This window comes from Bicyclus anynana, chromosome 9, assembly GCF_947172395.1.
Source record: "Bicyclus anynana chromosome 9, ilBicAnyn1.1, whole genome shotgun sequence".
Taxonomy (NCBI): Eukaryota; Metazoa; Arthropoda; class Insecta; order Lepidoptera; family Nymphalidae; genus Bicyclus; species Bicyclus anynana.
Window position 1 is genome coordinate 3,638,297 of NC_069091.1, and position 19,482 is coordinate 3,657,778.

Below are 19,482 nucleotides of genomic sequence, written 5' to 3' on the forward strand. Positions count from 1 at the left end.
AATATTTTCTAGAAAACAGATAATAGGCCTTCGTGAATTATTACTTATCATCGTTGTTTACAAAATCGTTTGAGTGTTCTAAAATTTCTTTTTATTTACGTAATTTCTTCTAGAATCTTCTTCGGTAGCATCTTCTTAGTTTCATCAACATTAACAGCCGATGAACATCCACTGTTGGACATAAGCGTCTTTCATGGACTTCCAAACAAAATGGTCTCAAGCCGCAATTTAATTTTTCTTTATAATTTACTAGCGGATGCCCGCATGTTCGTCCGCGTGGATTTCAGTTTCAGCGAAAAGGAGGAACAAACATACACACTTACTTACACATAAACTTTCGCCTTTATAATATTTGTGTGGTACCCGTGCGAAGCCGGGACGGGTCGCTAGTTATACTTGTACACCTTCCTTTTCAATCACTCTATCTATTTAAAAAAACCGCATCAAAATCTGTTGCGTAGTTTTAAAGATATAAGCATTATACTATGTAGTGATGACTTCATGTTCATTTATCGTTATTTCTCTCTTTGAAGTTCCAAACATATGAAGAAACACAAGTAAATATTTTAAACATCGATGAAAAGGATGGAATACTTACAAGATTTAACTTTGAGGTCCGGGGAAGGGTGTCAATCGTATCGTATCGTGGAAACCAAGCGCTGTAATCAAGAGTAGACAAAACGATCATAAGAACCAATGTACTTGTAGTTTACGATGGAGTTGTTTACGGAATGGTTGATGATATTTTTTCCCGGTTAAGTATACTATATTTTATAAGTTCTATTAAGTTACTTATGCCATTAAAGTCATGTCATGCTATACTAGTACAAATTAATCTACTTAAAAACTATTGCGCTAGACTAAGCTTCGATATAAACCCGGAAAGTACCACAGTTCAAAGGAATTTATTTACTATCAGTGGCAAAATCGCAAATTTATCTGAATTTACATGAGTAATAAATTTAGTCGATAATTTTGATGATAAGATAAAATTGTTAATTACAACAATAAATAATCAAAGACATCCTAGTGCCAATAAAAAATATCATTACGCCAAAGATCTCGAATGAGGCAACAAGGAATATGAAATAATTTTGACAAAAAAAAAAATAAAGAAATAAGTGCTGTGATAAAAATGGTGTTAAATATTTCAATTTTAGTTTTGCTTAGTGTTTTAGTTTTATCAAATTGTCATCTAGTTATTGATTTAGAAAATAGTCGTACTTTTGATAAAGATCTATATGAAAGAGTATTAGATTCTGAAGAATGTACGAGGCAGATAAACTTTCTAAAGGAAAATGACACAATGTTGTTTGCAAGATGTGAGTTAAATATTAAACATAATTATTGGTATTGTATTTTTTTATTGAGTAATAAAGAGTAGGTTAAGGTAACGTTTATTAGGATGAGTGAATGTGAGTTAGTTTAAGTTTCTATAACAAAACAATTAATGATAGAATGGAATTGTCTATTTTGTAATGATACTATAGGTACCCATTTATATTTATTTATTTAAAACCAAATAACTATACAAATGAAGTCCACGTGGAATGGTGGCAAAAATACTGGCTTTTTTTTACGCTGTAAAACACGGCTGATACTTTGCGCGTTAGCCCTTTTGTCATAATTAATTTACTGTGGTGGTTTTTAATTACACGATGACACGCAAAATTTAGTTTTATGTAGTTTAGTATATTTATTTGGAGCATAATATTCATGGTCTAATATTTTGTCAGTGATGTAAATCTTAGTATTTTAATATTATTTATGTAATACAATTTTATTTCACTAATCAATAAACTGTTTCTCTATATTTAGCATGACATGTGTAAAATCAATCATGATTGTTATCTAAACATTGTTAGTCTTGCAGTTGTAAGTGTTATTTAATTGAACATAACAAATACATTAAAACAATATCAAAGGTGATGTAAATTTTAATGTGTTCCTATATTAAAATTTACATCACTTTTGATATTATTGATTTGATCTTGAGCTTTCACTTTACACAAGTGTTTTGGCTACTTATATCTTACCCTTAATCATTCCAATTCCTGCCTAATATGAGATTAGGGACATACTGTAGAGTTCTAGGGTTTCTTTTTGGCTAATTTATAGTTAAAGCATCCTCCCAAAAACTCTTGATATCTACATCGTAAGAAACAGACATTTATTCTTGAAAAGATGTTTACTTTGTCATAATTTCTAAATAATAATTAATAACAGTTGTTCGTGATATAGTAAGCGTACATTTTATTAGAATAACATACTATAATTTAATTGATATTTAAGTTAATTTTCTACATTTTAGAAAAAAGTACCAAATGATAGTTTTGAAAAAAAAAACTCATGAAAATAAATAAATTACTTTTTTGCAGTCCTGGATTCAGGAATGAGAGTACCAAGAGGACTGAATTTGTTAAGTGCCACAGATCTCGGGGATTATCACCAATGTCTGCGAATAATAGAGACTAGGGAGGATGAAGGAGGAAAAGAAATGAACATAGAAGGAAAATATTCTTTTCTCCAAATACCCCTGAATCAAACATTCCAGGCAGTTTTTGACGACGAAGAAGAAGAAATTCTTTTAAAAAAGTATGATTTCAGTAACATGAAAATAGTAAAATTTGATAACACAATCATATCAGAAGTGCAAAGCTTTGCAGTTGCAAGGACAAATAATGGGTAAGTTTATTTTTTTAAATCGGTTCTGTCTTTCCAGAGCCTGGACAAGACAAACAGACAAACAATAATTAAACTATAAGCAATTGAGGAAACAGTTATTTGAAATCACACAATTCAATTTTATATAAATTTGTATTGATGTATTGATTACAACATTATGATCAAATAAATTTTCTTACTTTACAGAAGTTTAGATTCTAAAGATGTGTATCAGAGAGCTTCTATTAACGTGGCGTTGTGTATACCCAAAGTTTGCACCTCATTAGAATATAGCCATCAAATCTTATTCAATTTGAGTCAAATTGGATTTCGGTTTGATGAAGAATTTGTTCGGCTGCCCAACGACAAACCATGGGTCGCTGTTGATTATGTAGCTATGTAAGTATTTTATTTACCAATTCAATAAAATATAGAAACTTTTATGGTTATTAGATAGGCATACTATCTATAAAATGCTTTAGAGAAATATTTAACAAGCGATAAAAAAATTGCACACTGAAATTTTCAGTGTGCAATTGAGAAGTTATAAAGTTTTGTGGTTTTATTAAATTATTAAACTTTACAATCACCTCGTAAAATGTATATTGTAATAATTTATGCCATTGTATGCAAAGTTATGGCGGTTCGATAACAAGAAGTAATAGTGATAATATAAAAACGTCATTAGTTTATGAAAGTTATAAAATTAATCTATCTAATAATGTAAGACGAAGTATTCCGCCGCGGCTGTATATTCGTCTGTTCACAATAATCTCGAAACTACTGTATGAATTTACATTTATTGTTTTATAGATAGAGTGAAAAGGTTTAAGTGTTTATTTAATTTGTTAAGGTTTTGTGTCTGCTGGTTGAAATATAATAATAACTCTGGGAAGAATCGGAATAAGTCAAAATGCCTAGGATTTTTTTTACAGAAAACGCCTAATCCCTTAGTTAACAAAACAATTAATGATGGAATGTTTCTCATTTATATTACTAGAGAAAATTCCACAATAGCATAATCTATTTCGTAATGTTACTATATGACACCCCTTTTTAACTATTTTTTATTTATTACTCACGCTGATGAGTTCATGAGTTTTTCAGCCCATGCTTCTACCATAGGTATGCGAGAACCAATTATATGAGCCAATTTTGGACCATTGTAACCTACGACACAAAGCCACTATGACCATGGAATGAAAAACTTTCAACCTTCATAAAAGGAAGTATGGAGGCGAATTTTGAGGCTAACATAATATGTCTATTGTTTCAGTGTGATCTTTTCTGTCATTGCTTTCTTAACGTTAGTGGGTACTGCGTATGACGTCACTCACATAGTTATCCTTAAGAAAGGTAAGCATCACTTTTTTTTTAATTTTATAAGTTATATAACTTGTCATGGTCGCTCACCTAGTTCTTTATTTGTGCAACACGTATAAGAATTGTGTAATGAGATCATTACACAAATCTTAGACAAGGAGATCCTTGTCTTTGTCCTAGTTAAGTGGGATCGGCACAATACTATTTTATTCCATTCACTTCAATCAAATATTAATTCTTACTACACATAATATTATCTTAACGCTTATTTCGCATGCATTCTTCTCTATATTATCATTTCTCCAACCACCCAACGTTCTAATAGTACAAGGTAGGCATAACAACCCCAATTATATATTTCACCCTGTTGTGTTTGTTTATTATTTTACATGTTCTGTTACTGATTGATCATAACAGCACTACATTTATCTAAATGTATTTCTCCAGCTCATGATATGTTTCTAATCATAACAATTAGTGTTAGATTTAGATAATCTTGGAACAACATAAAAAATACAAGTAAACATGCATTTTCATTTTTGTTTTCTTTATTTTTAATCCGACATTGATAATAATGTATATCAAATAGGCGGCTGATTATCATGAACGAGTGTGTGTTTTCGAGAAGGACTATGAAAATATTTCTATAAAGGAGTGTTGTCGTAAAGACTCTGTTACTACTAAAATCTTTTAATTAAATTAAATTATCTTTTCGTACCAGTTAGACTTATTATATTGTCTTGTTACAGATCCAAAACGTGCCATCGTCTACCTCCGAATGTTCTCCATATACACAAATACAAAACGCCTCATGACTTTTAATCCAAACCCGAACGCTATCGAATGTATGGACGGAATCAGAACCATCTCTATGATGTGGGTTCTTGTGGGGCACGCCTTTTCGATGCACAACTTCAATATTAATCTTTTGGATGGTATTAATGTGAGTATATGTAATTTTATCAATAAAATCAGTGAAGGAGTTTAGGCGCTACGGTAGAAAATACAAAATACGTACATACATACATAGACTGCCAAAATTATTACTCTTCCTTTTGACTTAGATGGATAAAAAGTATTTCTTTTTTTTCATATTCGTATAACACCGGTCTTTTCTTTTCAGTGGGTAACTTCTGCGGACGGAGTATGGGTGTCAACGGGTCTCTTCTCAGTGGATTCATTCTTTCTCATGGCAGGAATTCTACTCGTCTACACTTCTGTTGGAAAAATGTCTGGAAGTAAGTAAACACAAAAAGAATAACCTAACAAGATTAAATTCTAATAACAAACGGTCTTCTAGATATTAACAACGCCTAGGTTTGGCTATATTTTCTATGATGTTTTTATTCATAGAAAATTGTATTTATTAGGTAACAGTAGACTAATAAATGCAAGTACCTCAAATATGAAAAGTAAAGTCGGGTTTTTTGGGAAGTGATACTAATTAAACTTGTATAGCAAAACCTTCATCGAAATGTTTCGATCCATTTTCAAAAACACTATTGTATTATATTTTGTAGCAATTTCTGTATGATAATTAATTATGTTAAATATTATAGTAACTGAATTGGTTTTAATACGTCTTTTCTTTCATTTTTGAAGTATTGCATTTTATTCATATAAACCTACGTAATTATTATATATCATGTTTTGATGATTTCAATGTTATGCCATTTCTATGATTTAGCTTTGATTAAAATTTTATTTATTTGTGGTGCTTTTAATTTTCAGCAACATTCTTGAAACGAGTGCATGTTTTCTACTTAAATCGGCTTTTGCGGATGTTCCCACTATTGGCTGCGCTAGTTCTTCTAGAAGCTTCTGTGTTCCATCGCATAGCAGATGGCCCGTACTGGGTCAACGTCGCGCGTAACGCAGAAAGATGTCGGTCATTTTGGTGGACTACGTTGTTACATGTTCAGAATTATGTGAATCCTGAAGCTATTGTGAGTTGTTTTACTTAACAATTTGGAGTAAATTAAGTTTTTTTTTATAAATTAAACGAAGTTAGGCGATATTTTGCGAAAATCTACGAATACATTGAAATACATTCAACTAACCTCCGAAGAGTTGATTTTTCTTTAGAATTTTTTAGCTTTTTTGTTACTTGTCATTGATGACTATCATTACGATTTTCTTTCATACTTTTTGCCTTTTAGCATGTAAGTAAGATCTTACACGTTTGTCAGCTAGAAAATAGTAACTTATGTTTGTTATTTATATATCTTATGCCCGCTGTTATTGTAGATTTTGTCAATAAATAAGTCAGTTGGTCGTTTCAAATTACTTTGTTACCCCACGGCAACAATGCTTGTTAACGGATACAGTTAGACAATTTATTTTCCTATCAATGCAAGTAACTTTCAAAAGCAGGATTAATTATTTTTTTCACTGTCAATGAAAAAAATCCGAAAATTTATATTTCTTCATCATCGCAGGCTAATGTGATTTTCTGTTTTTCAGTGTGTAGCACATTCATGGTATATCGCCATTGATATACAGCTGCATATTGTATCACCACTGATCCTATTTTGGGTCCTCGGTAAAAATAGAACAGCTTCGTGGTCTGCTCTTATTTCTGGGTTGGTAGCTGTTCAAGTTGGAGCAACTATATGGAACTTTATGAAGGACATGCCGCCTACTAATATGACAATTCCGTAAGTATGATAAACTAATATAATTGACCATAGAATGTCCTCTATGAAATCCACAAAATAATCGAAATGTTGTTAAAAGAACGATACTGAATGCAGGTAGCTTAAAAGCTTAGTGACATCCACCAACTGAGATGATGATGATGATGCCAATAATGATAATATTATTAATAATATATCTATTATATAACTACATTTTATTGATTGTAATAATAATTAGTATAATTATATTGTTAAAAATTAAAAAAAAAGAAGTTATAAATAAATGAGAGATAATAATTAGTATAAAAGTTAAATAGTTATTAATGATTATAAAAAACAATATTTAAGCAGCTCTTCACTTTGTCTAATAACTAGTATTAATTAATGTTAGGTCGTAGGTCAGTTTTATAAACTTCCACTTGTCCTTGTATGATACAAGATATTTAAATTCTATTACCTAGATGTGTTTGTCTAATTTTACCGGAATTGAGGTTACCTAATTTTACCTTTAATTTTTATTACATTTTTATTTTATTTATCGATTCTCCTATTTTGTTGTCTTAGATTTTTATAAATAACATTGGTTTCACTGTTTTATTGGATAAAACAAAGAACTTTTATAATTGATTTTTTTTTCATTTGTTTTGCAGGCGATTAGACGAACAGGATTATTACATGACCAATTTCTACGTAAATACTTTGACTCGAGCCTCACCATTTTTCGTGGGCATGATTTATGGTTACATCCTTAGCATCTATAAAGGAAAACAAATTCGACTGAATATGGTACGTTTCTAAGTTTTTTTTCAACCATGTCACTTCTAAGGAATTTTACCATAAAGTCTTAATATGTGAGCATGAGAGATCTGTATAATTATATGTTATACTGTCGTAGGTATTTCATAGGTAGGAACGATAAATTCTTGCTTATACTTTGTATCTTGGGTATATTTAAAACACATAAATAAAGTATTTTATACTTTTTCTCGCGATATTTTGACTTTGAAAAAATTGTTGTTGTCTTTCAATACGAACTCCGCGAAGATTTTTACATGTACACTTACCTTATTAAATATATTTATTTTGTAAAAATAGGTATTAATATCCGTTACATTAATTTTTTGGATAGTATTTTTCATATTTTTTGAATTTGACCAATAGGTATTCCCATTATTAACACACAATCAAAAAATTGTTATTTATCATAAGAAAATGAAATACCACTTTAATATGGATATTAGCATGGATTATCTTCCAAATAAGACGAGATTAATTTATAAACGATAACAGAAAGGTATTAACGGATAATATCCTTGTACATGATTATATGTGTTGTTCAGAAGTTGCGCAGTAAACAATTGAAGTTGAAGTAATAAATCGTTTTCTATAGCCATGACTAGATATAAGCTGAATTTCATTTTATTAAGTCAAATAGACCTTTATAGGCGCGAAAACTTAAGGAACATTTAGACGTGGTGATTATTTAACATATATTTTATATTACATTTCAAAATATAAGCATTTAGTATAAATTATATTTATTTCAAAACAGCATATCACAATTAGTTGTAGGAATTGATTTTCAAACTCATTATCCGTGTTTATCAGACAATCTTGATTCTAATTAGGTTATAGTTTATCAATTATCGTCTGGTGCCCAATTATTGTTCCTTTATTGTTCGTTTACAATTATTTGAGCATTTACATTTAGTTTGTTTGTATTATTTTCTATCGTAATATGAAGATATATAATAGGCGATTGCTCCCTTTCTGTGATCTGTTAATTTCATGTAACAATGCGTTTATCTGCTTCCAATAAAACAAATATCATCACGACCATATGAATGCTTAGTACCTATCGATATATTTTAGATTTTTTTTATTCATTTAACAATTTATCTATTTATATATTTGTTTCCAGATTTTTGTTTTAATTGCCTGGATGATTGGCCTAGCGATGATTGCTTTCTGCTTTTACGCCTCCTATGAGGTCATGAAACTTGATTGGGACAATCAAGTTCTTGACAATCTCTTCAATTCCTTTATGCGAACGTTGTGGGCTATCGGACTGGGTTGGGTTATATTTGCTTGTGGTAAAGGATATGGAGGTATGTTGTAAATCTTGATATCTTGATATTACAATGTGGTTTTCTATTTATCTATAATTTAAATTGTTCAATTAAGAATAATCATCAAACTCAATCAAAATCAATCAAAAGTCAGATTTTCAATAAATTTTAAAAAGTCAGTTTGTCTGTTTATAATTATCTCTACCACCGATATAAACGTTTTGATAAATTAAATAATTTGCATAATTTTCAAGATTCTTTAGTTCTTAGACCTGTAACTTCTATCGACTAATATAATAACGATATGTTCATTTTAGGTCCTATAGATTGGTTTCTTTCATTATCAATCTGGAAGCTTCCAGCTCGTCTTTCCTATGCAATGTATCTGTACCATTACCCTATTATGTTCTTGGGGGCGGGCATGGAAGTGATGCCTAAGTACTTCAGCCAAGGCGGTAGGGTAAGGATTATTATTTTATAAATGAACAATTCTCATGAATAATATTTTAATTGATTTATCTAGCGAAATCGTGTCACTTTATTTGCGTAGAAATAGGTGCTTCCACTTCTTGCAAATAAATTATAAATGTGTAGGTATTTAACGTACATAACATTACTTGTGCACGGTAAAACTTAATGTGGTTTTAGTTAATCATTATATTATTATTTTCTGACGACCCTTATTAATTACCTACATTTTTTTTCAGATATTCGACTTTAAGGCTTATTTTGTAATCTCGTTGTGGGTTTCATATTTAGTTACAGTAATTATCGATGCCCCATGCTCTACGGTCATTAAAATGCTTATTGAAGGAGGTAATTTTTTTATTACATATTTTCATTAAATAAACATTTAATTAGGAACTTATTAAATGGAGCCAGGACTCGAACCCTGAACGGCTTTGTTATTTGTTTGTTGATCATAGGCTAATAACTGGGCCAACTGGATATTGATTTTATAAGAGCTTAAGATTATCATCCTAAGCCTACCAACCCATATATGATTTGCGTGGAGGATCTAATCTTTATATACCCTCTCTGGAAGGACTGTTGTGAGCCGTTCATATAGTTATAGTCGATATTGTGAAAAAACTTTAGAATTTTATGCTCCGACAGTGACTTATTAATGATTATAATTCGTGATAATAAAAAAGATTTTCAAATTAAATAAGTCATAAATTTAAAATAAACTAAAAAATAATATAATATGACCCATTTAAAAAAAATAAAAAAAAAATAGTTTATTTCAGTAACATCAATCGAATAATAAATAATTAAAGGCTAGAGTCTTCTTTTAAGAGTTGTACACTCCTGTGACAGAAGGCTCCGCTCTTCCATAACAAGCCGTAATGAAACAATTTAATTAACAAAACATATGTTACAGGTCAAAAGAAACGTAGACCACCACCGGAAAAAGGTGCTGATCTTTCAAAATCACACAAAGTATACTTGCCTAATTGCCTTGAGAAAGATGGATCACTTCTAGAAAATAATGTTATATTAACAACTCTTAAAAAAGATGACAATATTTTGGACAACAAAAATAACTTCTCATTGCAAAGAAATGGACCGATTCCAGAACATGAACATATACAAAAAAATGGAATTTTAGAAAACAATGACTTAGCTATGGGAAGAAATGGACTTGTTAAAGATGATTTAGGTTTAGGTCAAAATAACCTTGATGTGGAAAGAAATTTACCATTACAGAAGGAAAGTGATGAACTTTTCGTTAAAAGTGAAGATTTAGACGGGGTAGAAGTTGACGGAGAATTTGATAAAAAGGAAGTTTCCAAGTTTTGAAATCTAATCATATATTTCAAAATTTGAATACTTACTTGATCTGTTAGTGTAAGAAAAGCCAATAATTAAAGTTACACTAAATATTAGGAGCACTATAAGTTCTTATAATATTCTTTTAGAATTAAGTTAATCACAAGCTAGTTTCATTTAAAGTATTTCACAATTTTTAATTGTAATAATAATAATAAAATGTGTTAAAAATTCTATTAAATTACAAAAATAAATATGTATAGTTTAAATTTTTGTAATAAAATAGTAGAATTCTTTATGTAAATCTATAATTATTAGGTAGTATTCTACTAACTATCGTTCTTCGAAAGTTATAAGAGTGTTAATAATTATAATAAACCTGAATAAACTAAACACGTAACTCAGAGATACGTATATCATCATGATTTATTTTAAGGTAATCTCAATAACATAATTATTTATACGAATAATGTAAATAGATTGTTTTAATAATAAAGTATTGTAAAATATTGACGTTGTTTTATTATTAAATTATTATTGTTCATTTAAACCCGTATTATAATCAAAACTTAAATAAAATTAAGTGAAATTGAAAATTTTACGAAAATTAAATATATGAGTCACAACAACCAATACATATTTATATTGATGTTCAAAAAATTGATAACATTGCGCCCTGTGTATAAAAAAAAACTTATTGATTGGTTAAGCTGCTAGAGTTTTGTATAATATAAAATAAACTATAATATATTTTGTCTTATTTTGACTTTTATTTAATAATTTTTCATAACGCCTTACGATATAAACGTAGCAAGATAACATTTACACACTATGTTATTTTATTTTATTGCAATAAATAAATTAACGTGAATAATAATCGACGTCGAAATTTTAAGTTATAATAGTAAAGCTATTCTTTTTCTATGATGAAGAGTTTGTTAATGTTAGTATGTACAGAAACTGTAGATAACATAACAGGTACATAATTTCATATCTTACATATTATAACTAAAATTAGACCAAAAAACTGTCAGTGTATTTTTTTTTTGAAAAATGGAATACAGTAAGAATAATTAGGATTATAACTTAAGAAAAAGAAAAGTTAATAGATTCGTTTCTGTAAATTCTAAGTACGTTTATTTTCTACATTTTATGTTTACTGTAAATATAATATTGTTAACATAATAGTGTAGTAATACAGTAATATCACTTATTTGATTTTGATTAACTATTTCGTTTCAAAATTGCTGTGCTAACAATCAATGTTTAGTCTTATCTGTTTAAGTTGTTTGTGGTTTTAATACTTTAATCAAATAAAACACTAGCAATCTATTCTGGTTTCACATGGACATCAAATTCATAATTGTTGTTCGAATCCAAAGTTTGTTATCATCAACTACACTACACATCTCGATCAGAAAATGATCTTGTATGTTTAATATTTATTTATTTATATTAGACATGAAGTCTAAATAAATCAATAAAATAAATACAAAAACTTACACTCAAATAAAAAGTTAAACCGTTTATACAGCTGAGGCCCCAAATATGTGTTACGTCTAAAAATTTTAATTCTGCTTCGAGGTACTACCTTACCTTACCTAGTACGAACCTACCTAAATTTTGCAATTTGCTCCAGTTTATTTAAGAAGACTTCGTACAAGTCGAGGTAAAGGTTATTTAATAAGAAAAGACGAAGAGCAATCATCAGTAGATAAAGTTTTTTTTTCTAACTTCAGATCTTCAAAAGTAGATAATTTGTATCCATGGTAATGCCAAGATTACTACAGTAACTGAATCCGTTAATGGTAACCGAAGATACAGTTGAAAAGTGATTTCTTGTAATATGTCTGTGATTACTCAAAATAAAATTCTGTGACTTGAGCATTCCACAATAATTCTTGAGACACAGATAGCTTAGATAAGTACATCGCATTAATATTTATATGATTTAAATTTAATTGTATAACAATATATTTATCAATAACAATGATTAATTATTATTCACTGAAATTCGTTGTTTTAGGACAGATAAAAATCTTTTTACAAAAAGTCTGATAACATCTCTTTAAAATTGGGGTTACACATAATAATTAGACACTTGATAAGTCATATCGACCAAAAAGGTAGGTCAAAGCATAAATTATATAAAGAACTGTAGCCCACGGAAACTCGCTAGTTTTAAACAAACTATTAGTAACCATACAACAAAATAGTATTATTTTGATCAACTAGATAATCTCAACAAATTGTGCCATTATTCTTATCTACGTTTTGATAGAACTAAAAATATTAATTGACCACTAACAGTTCAATAAGTTACTCGTTCAATTAATTTTTAAAATGAAGACTTTGTTACTATTCCTAATATTTAATTATTCTAAAACGTGGGCAAAGTTATATTTAGACGATAAGATCAAGTTTCCATTGGATACCGATTTGTATGAAAGAGTACTGGATCATCAGGAATGTAACAAACAATTGGGATATATTCGACGGAATGATTCATTACTAATGTCTCGATGTAAGTTTATATTTTATACAAAAAAAAAAATATTATAATAATAAGTAAGAAAGTTTAATTTACTAACTTCAAATTAAAACCATTGTTAATGAAGTAACAAATTTACTTAATTTTTTTAAAAGCAGTACAAAAAAAATATATTGAACGTTAAATTACAGTTACAACAGAAAAGAAAGGACGTATAGGTTATTCATTAATTTAAAATAATAATATATTCTTTTAATAAAACATAAGGAGTCTTTAAAACATAAATCAATGTAATATAGAAAAAAAAACATATATACAGCCGAACGTAGAACCTCCTCCTTTTTGGAAGTCGGTTAAAAAGTTAAAAAGTAAATAAATCCAATATTTTTTTAAATTTTCAAATTCAGAAGTATAAAAAAATTCTAAAGTTAATTTTTATTTTGTAGTTCTTGATGCTGGAATGAGAGTACCCAGAGGAATATTATTAGGCAACTTAGTTGATTTAGGAAATTATTATCAATGTCTTGATATACATGAATCCGTGAAAGAAATGTCAATTGAAGGAAAATATTGTATGATAAAAGTGCCAGTAAACCAAAATTTTAAAATAGATGCTTCATTTGAAAAGTTTAAATACAATTTTGATCCAGGGACATTATTTTTGCATGCAGAAACAATTGAAAATCTCGCGGCAAATAGTAAAAATTTCAAAAACTCAAGAGCTGCGTTTGGTAATGAATTCTCAGATTCAAGGTAAAATATTAATATTATATTTGTACACAGAAGTTTACAATAATAGTTTTTGACGGTAAGAAATGCACAAAGCGGAGGAGATCGACAATATAAAAAATCAACAAGTATTTCAATTACTTGTTGAATTTTTATATTCTAATAATACCAATACCAAGTTAATTTTAATATTTTGTTATTTTCTTGCAAATACTTCGAAAAAGAATTACTGATAAGGTTTTAATAAAACGTAAGCTTAACGAAGAATCTTATTTTTTTGTAAGACTACACTTACATTAATCCTGTGTGTCGTAGATAAGAGTAGAAATACTGTATTTCGTTTAAAAGTGTAAAAAGAAACTTGACTTTGACGCTATGCCAATATAAATTGTTGACACTTTATTTATGGGTCTCAGATTGTTCATTAGCGTTCTACTAGGTTGAAAAAAAAATATCATATTTTTTGAGACCTGAATGCATAAAAAATTCAAATTTTTAAATATTTTTTGACAATACGAGCCAAAACGCTATCAACCATGATGGTCTATATTTTTTGGATGTCACGTAAGCCCGTAAACACTAGTCTGCATCGCAAGACTGAGAGAAACAAATAATAAAGTTGAATTCGTTTGACGTTTACTCTTCTAGTGACAAAGTAACATCGTGACGTCACAAAATAGACGACATCGTTTATAACATTTGAAAAAAATTTAAATTACATTATTTAATATAAAACTTATATTAATCAATAGCGATATATTTTGAACCCTTATTCCATATGCTATATATAAAGTAATATATGAGAGATATTAAATTTTATATGAGCCAACTACCTGTGCAAGACTTAAGGTGAAGCCGAATTTTGTGTGTAAGCAGATGTTATTTTAGTTGGAATGTCTACAATCCATATATAATTTATTTTGTTTTAGCAATAACCAAAGCAGCCTTTTATCTAATATACAATTTAATTTAGCACTATGTGTACCTAAAGTATGTACAACTGAAGAAACAATATCTGGTTTTTTATTTAATCTGACTGCAATAGGTTTTAAGTATGAAGATGTTTACTGTCGACTTCCAAATGACAAACCATGGGCTCCTGTAGACTACATAGCTATGTGAGTTAAGTCTAAAAACTATTTTAATTTTCTTAACCTTAACCGTTGTTATTCTAATCATATTATATCAAAATCATAAAGTGAATTTTTTTTTTTAGAATAAGTCATCATATGAGGAAATCTGAAACGTATTACAAAATATATTTAAACATAACTAATCTATTATTAAATTGTAATACACTTATTTTTTTAAATAAGTGATTCATTTCACTTTAATCATTTTTATTATTAACTGATAAAAATGATTATTTTGAACTGTAAACATTGATGATTAACCATTATGCTGTTTATTGTCATTAAGATTTATGAATGTTTATTTATATTATCACTGATAGTGATTTCACTATGTAAGAAGCATTCCAAGATATTTATATTTAACGATAAATTACTGATTTCAATTATTTTATAATCCACTTACAAGAATTTATGTATTTCAGAATAATATTTTCATTACTCGGTCTTTTGACATTACTTAGTACATCTTATGAAGTATATCATAATGTAATTTGTAAAAAAGGTAAATGTTATTTTAATTATTAGGTTGAATTATTAATTATTTTATAAGTTGTAAAACACCATTTTCATTTCAGATCCTAAAAGAGTAAATGAGATCTTAATTTCTTTTTCCGCTTTGACAAATTGCCGTCGTCTTCTAGATATGAATCCAAATTCTGATAATATAAGTTGTTTGGATGGTATTCGTGCTTTAGCTATTTTGTGGGTGGTAGTTGGTCATGTATTCTATGTCATTGGTCACATACCAGCCAATCCAATTTATGCTGTGAAGGTTTGTATTCCGTTTTATTATAAAAATGCCATGTAACAGAATGTCCGGTATCAAAATACAAGAACTTCTTTAACTAATAGCGGCTAAAATGTTTCTCTAAGTTTAAAATCGTTTTTAATGTGGTACCCATTTAGGGCACTTAAAAGCAAATTCTTTTCTTAATACAAAATTATATCCAAACAATCATACTAACTATCGAGATACGCAAAAATTGTTCGTTAAAATATCATGAATTAACTACGTACGTAATAACGTTTGTATTTTTTTCAGTGGTCACAATCATATGAATCAATTTGGATTACGACAGCATCTCTAACAGTGGATACGTTTTTCTTCATAAGCGGTTTACTTCTAGTTTATATAACAGCAAAAAAGCTTACGGGAAGTATGTATGTATTTTCAATAAATTAATAAGATCCTTCCTATTTTAAATTAATTACTAAATTGTCTTATTTATCTTTCAGGAGAATTAGTAAAAAATCTTCCATTCTTTTATCTTAACCGCCTCCTACGCATGTTTCCAGTACTAGCAGTTGTAGTACTTTACGAAGCATCTTTAGCGAATCGTGTAGCAGATGGTCCATTATGGCATCGATTTATGGTTGACAGTACACATAAATGCAGACAATTCTGGTGGACTACTTTACTTCATTTGCAAAATTTCATCAACCCAGAGCAAGTTGTGAGACTTTCAATAATATATTCGTGAATTTAAAAATATTATGGTCAATGTGAAATAAATACTAACCAAAATTGTTTTGTTTTTCAGTGCGTCGGTGTAACGTGGTATTTAGCTATTGATGTTCAACTTCATATATTATCACCAATAGTCTTATTTTGGGTTCTCGGAAGATCAAAAACTTTAGCGTGGTCAGCTCTCATAGTGGCTTTGTGCGCATCTCTAGCCGCTTCGACAACTTATATATTTACAAGTGAACCTTTGAAAGAAACCTCGAACTACTTTGTTTATTACTATGTTAACATTTTGACTCGTGCTCCACCATTTTTTGTGGGATTAGTTTATGGCTATTTGCTGCATTTGTGGAGAAAAAGGAAAGCACGAATACATACGGTAAACTTAAATATATTTTTATGCAGTAGTCGATGAACAATTTATGCTCTAAATTGTTTATCAACTTCTTGATGACTCAGAAATTTCCTGTATGGTATGATATAAATGTTTTGCTGGTCTAACAACTTCTGTTTTTTTTTAGATTTTACATAGATTTATCACATTATTTATTATTTCCTTGTTTATGTTGATCATGTACTGCAAATTTAAAGGCGATCTACTTGATTTTCAAAATAAAACATTAAAGAGTTTGTTTCATTCTTTCTTACGTCCTCTGTGGGCTTTGTCACTTGGCTGGATTATTTTTGTCTGCGTTAATGGATACGGAGGTACGCATTTAACAGTTTGGGATACTGTTTTACTACTACAAGCTTTGTTTTCTTTTTTGTATTCTAAATTGGTATTTTGTTTTGTTTTATGTGTGTTTTTAAATATTTCATATCTATTATGTAGCTTCTTCAATATATTCGAATATAATATTACTTTACAGGTCCTATAAATTGGTTTCTGTCACTGAACATTTGGAAAATTCCAGCTCGCATTTCCTATGCATTGTATTTGATACACATGACTTTAATGATGACTGTTTATTCTACTTCATTGCAGCCAGTGTTCTTTACAGTTGGATCTGCTGTGAGTTTGTTTATTGTTGACGTTACTTAGATTACAATAAGTAGGTACTAGTAGGTAAATAGTATCACAACGTGTTTTTTCTTTCAGATGTTTGACGCATTTGGATTCCTATGGTTATCAATGTTCGTGGCTTTCTTTCTAACTGCATTTGTAGATGCACCGTTTGCTATACTTTTCAAAAAGTTATTCGAATGTGGTTAGTATTACATTTTTAATATCACTTTGTTAGATGTTTCAGTGGCCAAATGAAATTTTCAAAAAAAATAATCAACAGAGACAATAAACATTTCAATGGATTATGAAACACGGCTAAAACTCACGGTCGGAGTATGCCCGACTAGTTTAAGTAACGTTAAAACTTCCACCGACCCACTCAACGCCACATCGGCTTACAACTAAGCATGAGTTTTATTTTAGAATATGGAAAGGTAAACCATAATACAATATGGAAAGTTAAACCATAATCCGCCACTCTACCCATTTACAGAGCAACAGTTAAGATAAAATAAAAAAAATTTTTATTCTGTTACAGTATCGAAAAAGAAACCAAGGACAAATGAGAAGCCAAGGATTGCAGAAAGTAATCAAAATGGAACCATACCTCAAGTACTTCATAAACGCGAAAACTTAATTACAAAGATTTAGTAATTAGATTACCAAATTAGAATAAACATTAGAAATTAGATCTGAAGAGTTGTATTATTCGGCTCACTGTTGAGCGCGTGTCTCCTTTTAGAACTGAGAGCGGCTAGGCCACCACACTGGACTTCACACACGTAGAGAGTCAACAAAATTCTCAGGTATGCAGGTTTCCTCACGATGTTTCTTTTACAGTTTGAGACACGTGATATTTTTAGGATTCCGAACGTACGTAGTACAAAAACGGAACCCTTATAATCTCAGTCGGGCACATTTTAATGTCTGTCTGTTTTTTTTAAAATGCACATACCTGAAAAGTTGGACGTGAATGCCTCGGACCGGATTCGAACCTACGCCCTCCGAATCGAAGGCATAGGTCGTATCCACTGGGCTATCACGGCTCGTCTCGCTATACCTATAAACTAAGTAATATTTTATTCTGTAATCGCAATTTCTAAACTGCTAAAAACAACAACATTGAAACAGTTAATATTTTAATGGACAGAGATCTCTAACAACCAAATGCGTACATCATGAACGCATCAATTAATATCAATTGATTGCTATAACTTAGGAATTCCATACATCGAAAGTATTATTTTTTTGTATAAAAATGCAATATATTATAAAGATTTAGGAAAAGAAATTTGTTTCATTTAGAATTGATTTATTTGTTTTATATTTTTTTTCAATAAAAATAATTATTATTATTAGTATTGGGTATAAAAATGTACAACAAAACATTAATTTAAAAAATCTTACAAATTCATTCAAACATACTTTTGAACTTAAAGTCACTTTAAATAGTTTAATAATATGCCATAAAGAATTGTGTTTTTTTTGTAAATTGATATAGATTTAATTTTTACTTGAGTAGTCTTGATTGATTTTGGTAGATAAAAGATTACTGGTTCACATTGTTGATTGATTTTGAAATAAAACTCCGAGCACTTTATGCACGCACGTACGGTTTAATTCACCATCTTGAAAAGAGACAGAGGACCAGGCGCGCGCGAGAAAGAGACGGCCAATGACATAGAAATTCAGTTCGGAAATACTCAACACAAATTAAACAGCTAGTGTTAAATTGTTAAAGTTATATTAGAAGTAAGTATAGATAAAACAGCTGAAACTCACGTGATTATTGATAGTGTCCGATTCTGTGTTTTCATAGCAGAACAAACGATACATTTGTAACGATTTTGTTACAAAACTACTTGTACTTTAAAACGGAGGCCCTATTTTAAAAAAAAAAAAATATTTGCCATATCTTTTAAAATATGACCAATATTCCCATGCCACTAGTTTGGAAAGACTGTATTAGGAGTGGGTACGAGAATTTATAGACCAACTGGGGGGGGGATCGAACCACCACCATTCTTTGATGAATCCGACCGCTCTTACCGTTGAGCTATTGAGGCTCTTTGGAATTTTTCACGTAATTTTTTTTTATTCTCTACAACTTAGCCCTTGACTACAATCTCATCTGATGGTAAGTGATGAAACAAAGATGGAAACGGGCTAATTTGTTAGGAGTAGAATGAAATC

The 19,482-nt window shown here is 29.4% G+C and overlaps 2 protein-coding genes across 2 annotated transcripts; both read left to right on the top strand.

Annotated features, from left to right (window-relative positions):
* Positions 1 to 1,135: 1,135 nt before the first annotated feature.
* LOC112050180 (uncharacterized) lies at positions 1,136 to 10,883 on the top strand. Its single transcript, XM_024088373.2, has 13 exons — positions 1,136 to 1,322; positions 2,379 to 2,685; positions 2,872 to 3,063; positions 3,941 to 4,020; positions 4,737 to 4,930; positions 5,111 to 5,225; positions 5,719 to 5,933; positions 6,451 to 6,644; positions 7,274 to 7,409; positions 8,545 to 8,731; positions 9,010 to 9,152; positions 9,400 to 9,508; positions 10,077 to 10,883. Exons 1-13 carry the CDS (start codon positions 1,136 to 1,138, stop codon positions 10,493 to 10,495), a joined length of 2,478 nt encoding a protein of 825 aa, XP_023944141.1. The 3' UTR covers positions 10,496 to 10,883.
* A 1,925-nt stretch (positions 10,884 to 12,808) lies between these two features.
* Positions 12,809 to 18,083, top strand: LOC112050181 (nose resistant to fluoxetine protein 6-like). The gene is made up of 12 exons (XM_052883586.1): positions 12,809 to 12,989; positions 13,403 to 13,647; positions 14,574 to 14,803; positions 15,241 to 15,320; positions 15,394 to 15,590; positions 15,861 to 15,975; positions 16,055 to 16,272; positions 16,360 to 16,662; positions 16,805 to 16,991; positions 17,153 to 17,295; positions 17,383 to 17,491; positions 17,828 to 18,083. Exons 1-12 carry the CDS (start codon positions 12,809 to 12,811, stop codon positions 17,938 to 17,940), a joined length of 2,121 nt encoding a protein of 706 aa, XP_052739546.1. The 3' UTR covers positions 17,941 to 18,083.
* Positions 18,084 to 19,482: the final 1,399 nt, after the last annotated feature.

Bases quoted from the DNA above. Each gene is read 5' to 3' on its own strand.
- LOC112050180 (XM_024088373.2), top strand. From the start codon at position 1,136: ATGGTGTTAAATATTTCAATTTTAGTTTTGCTTAGTGTTTTAGTTTTA. The intron at 4,931-5,110 runs GTGAGTATATGT...TTTTCTTTTCAG, and splicing joins ATCTTTTGGATGGTATTAAT to TGGGTAACTTCTGCGGACGG. The intron at 9,153-9,399 runs GTAAGGATTATT...ATTTTTTTTCAG, and splicing joins ACTTCAGCCAAGGCGGTAGG to ATATTCGACTTTAAGGCTTA.
- LOC112050181 (XM_052883586.1), top strand. From the start codon at position 12,809: ATGAAGACTTTGTTACTATTCCTAATATTTAATTATTCTAAAACGTGG. The intron at 15,976-16,054 runs GTATGTATGTAT...TTTATCTTTCAG, and splicing joins AGCAAAAAAGCTTACGGGAA to GAGAATTAGTAAAAAATCTT. The intron at 16,992-17,152 runs GTACGCATTTAA...ATTACTTTACAG, and splicing joins CTGCGTTAATGGATACGGAG to GTCCTATAAATTGGTTTCTG.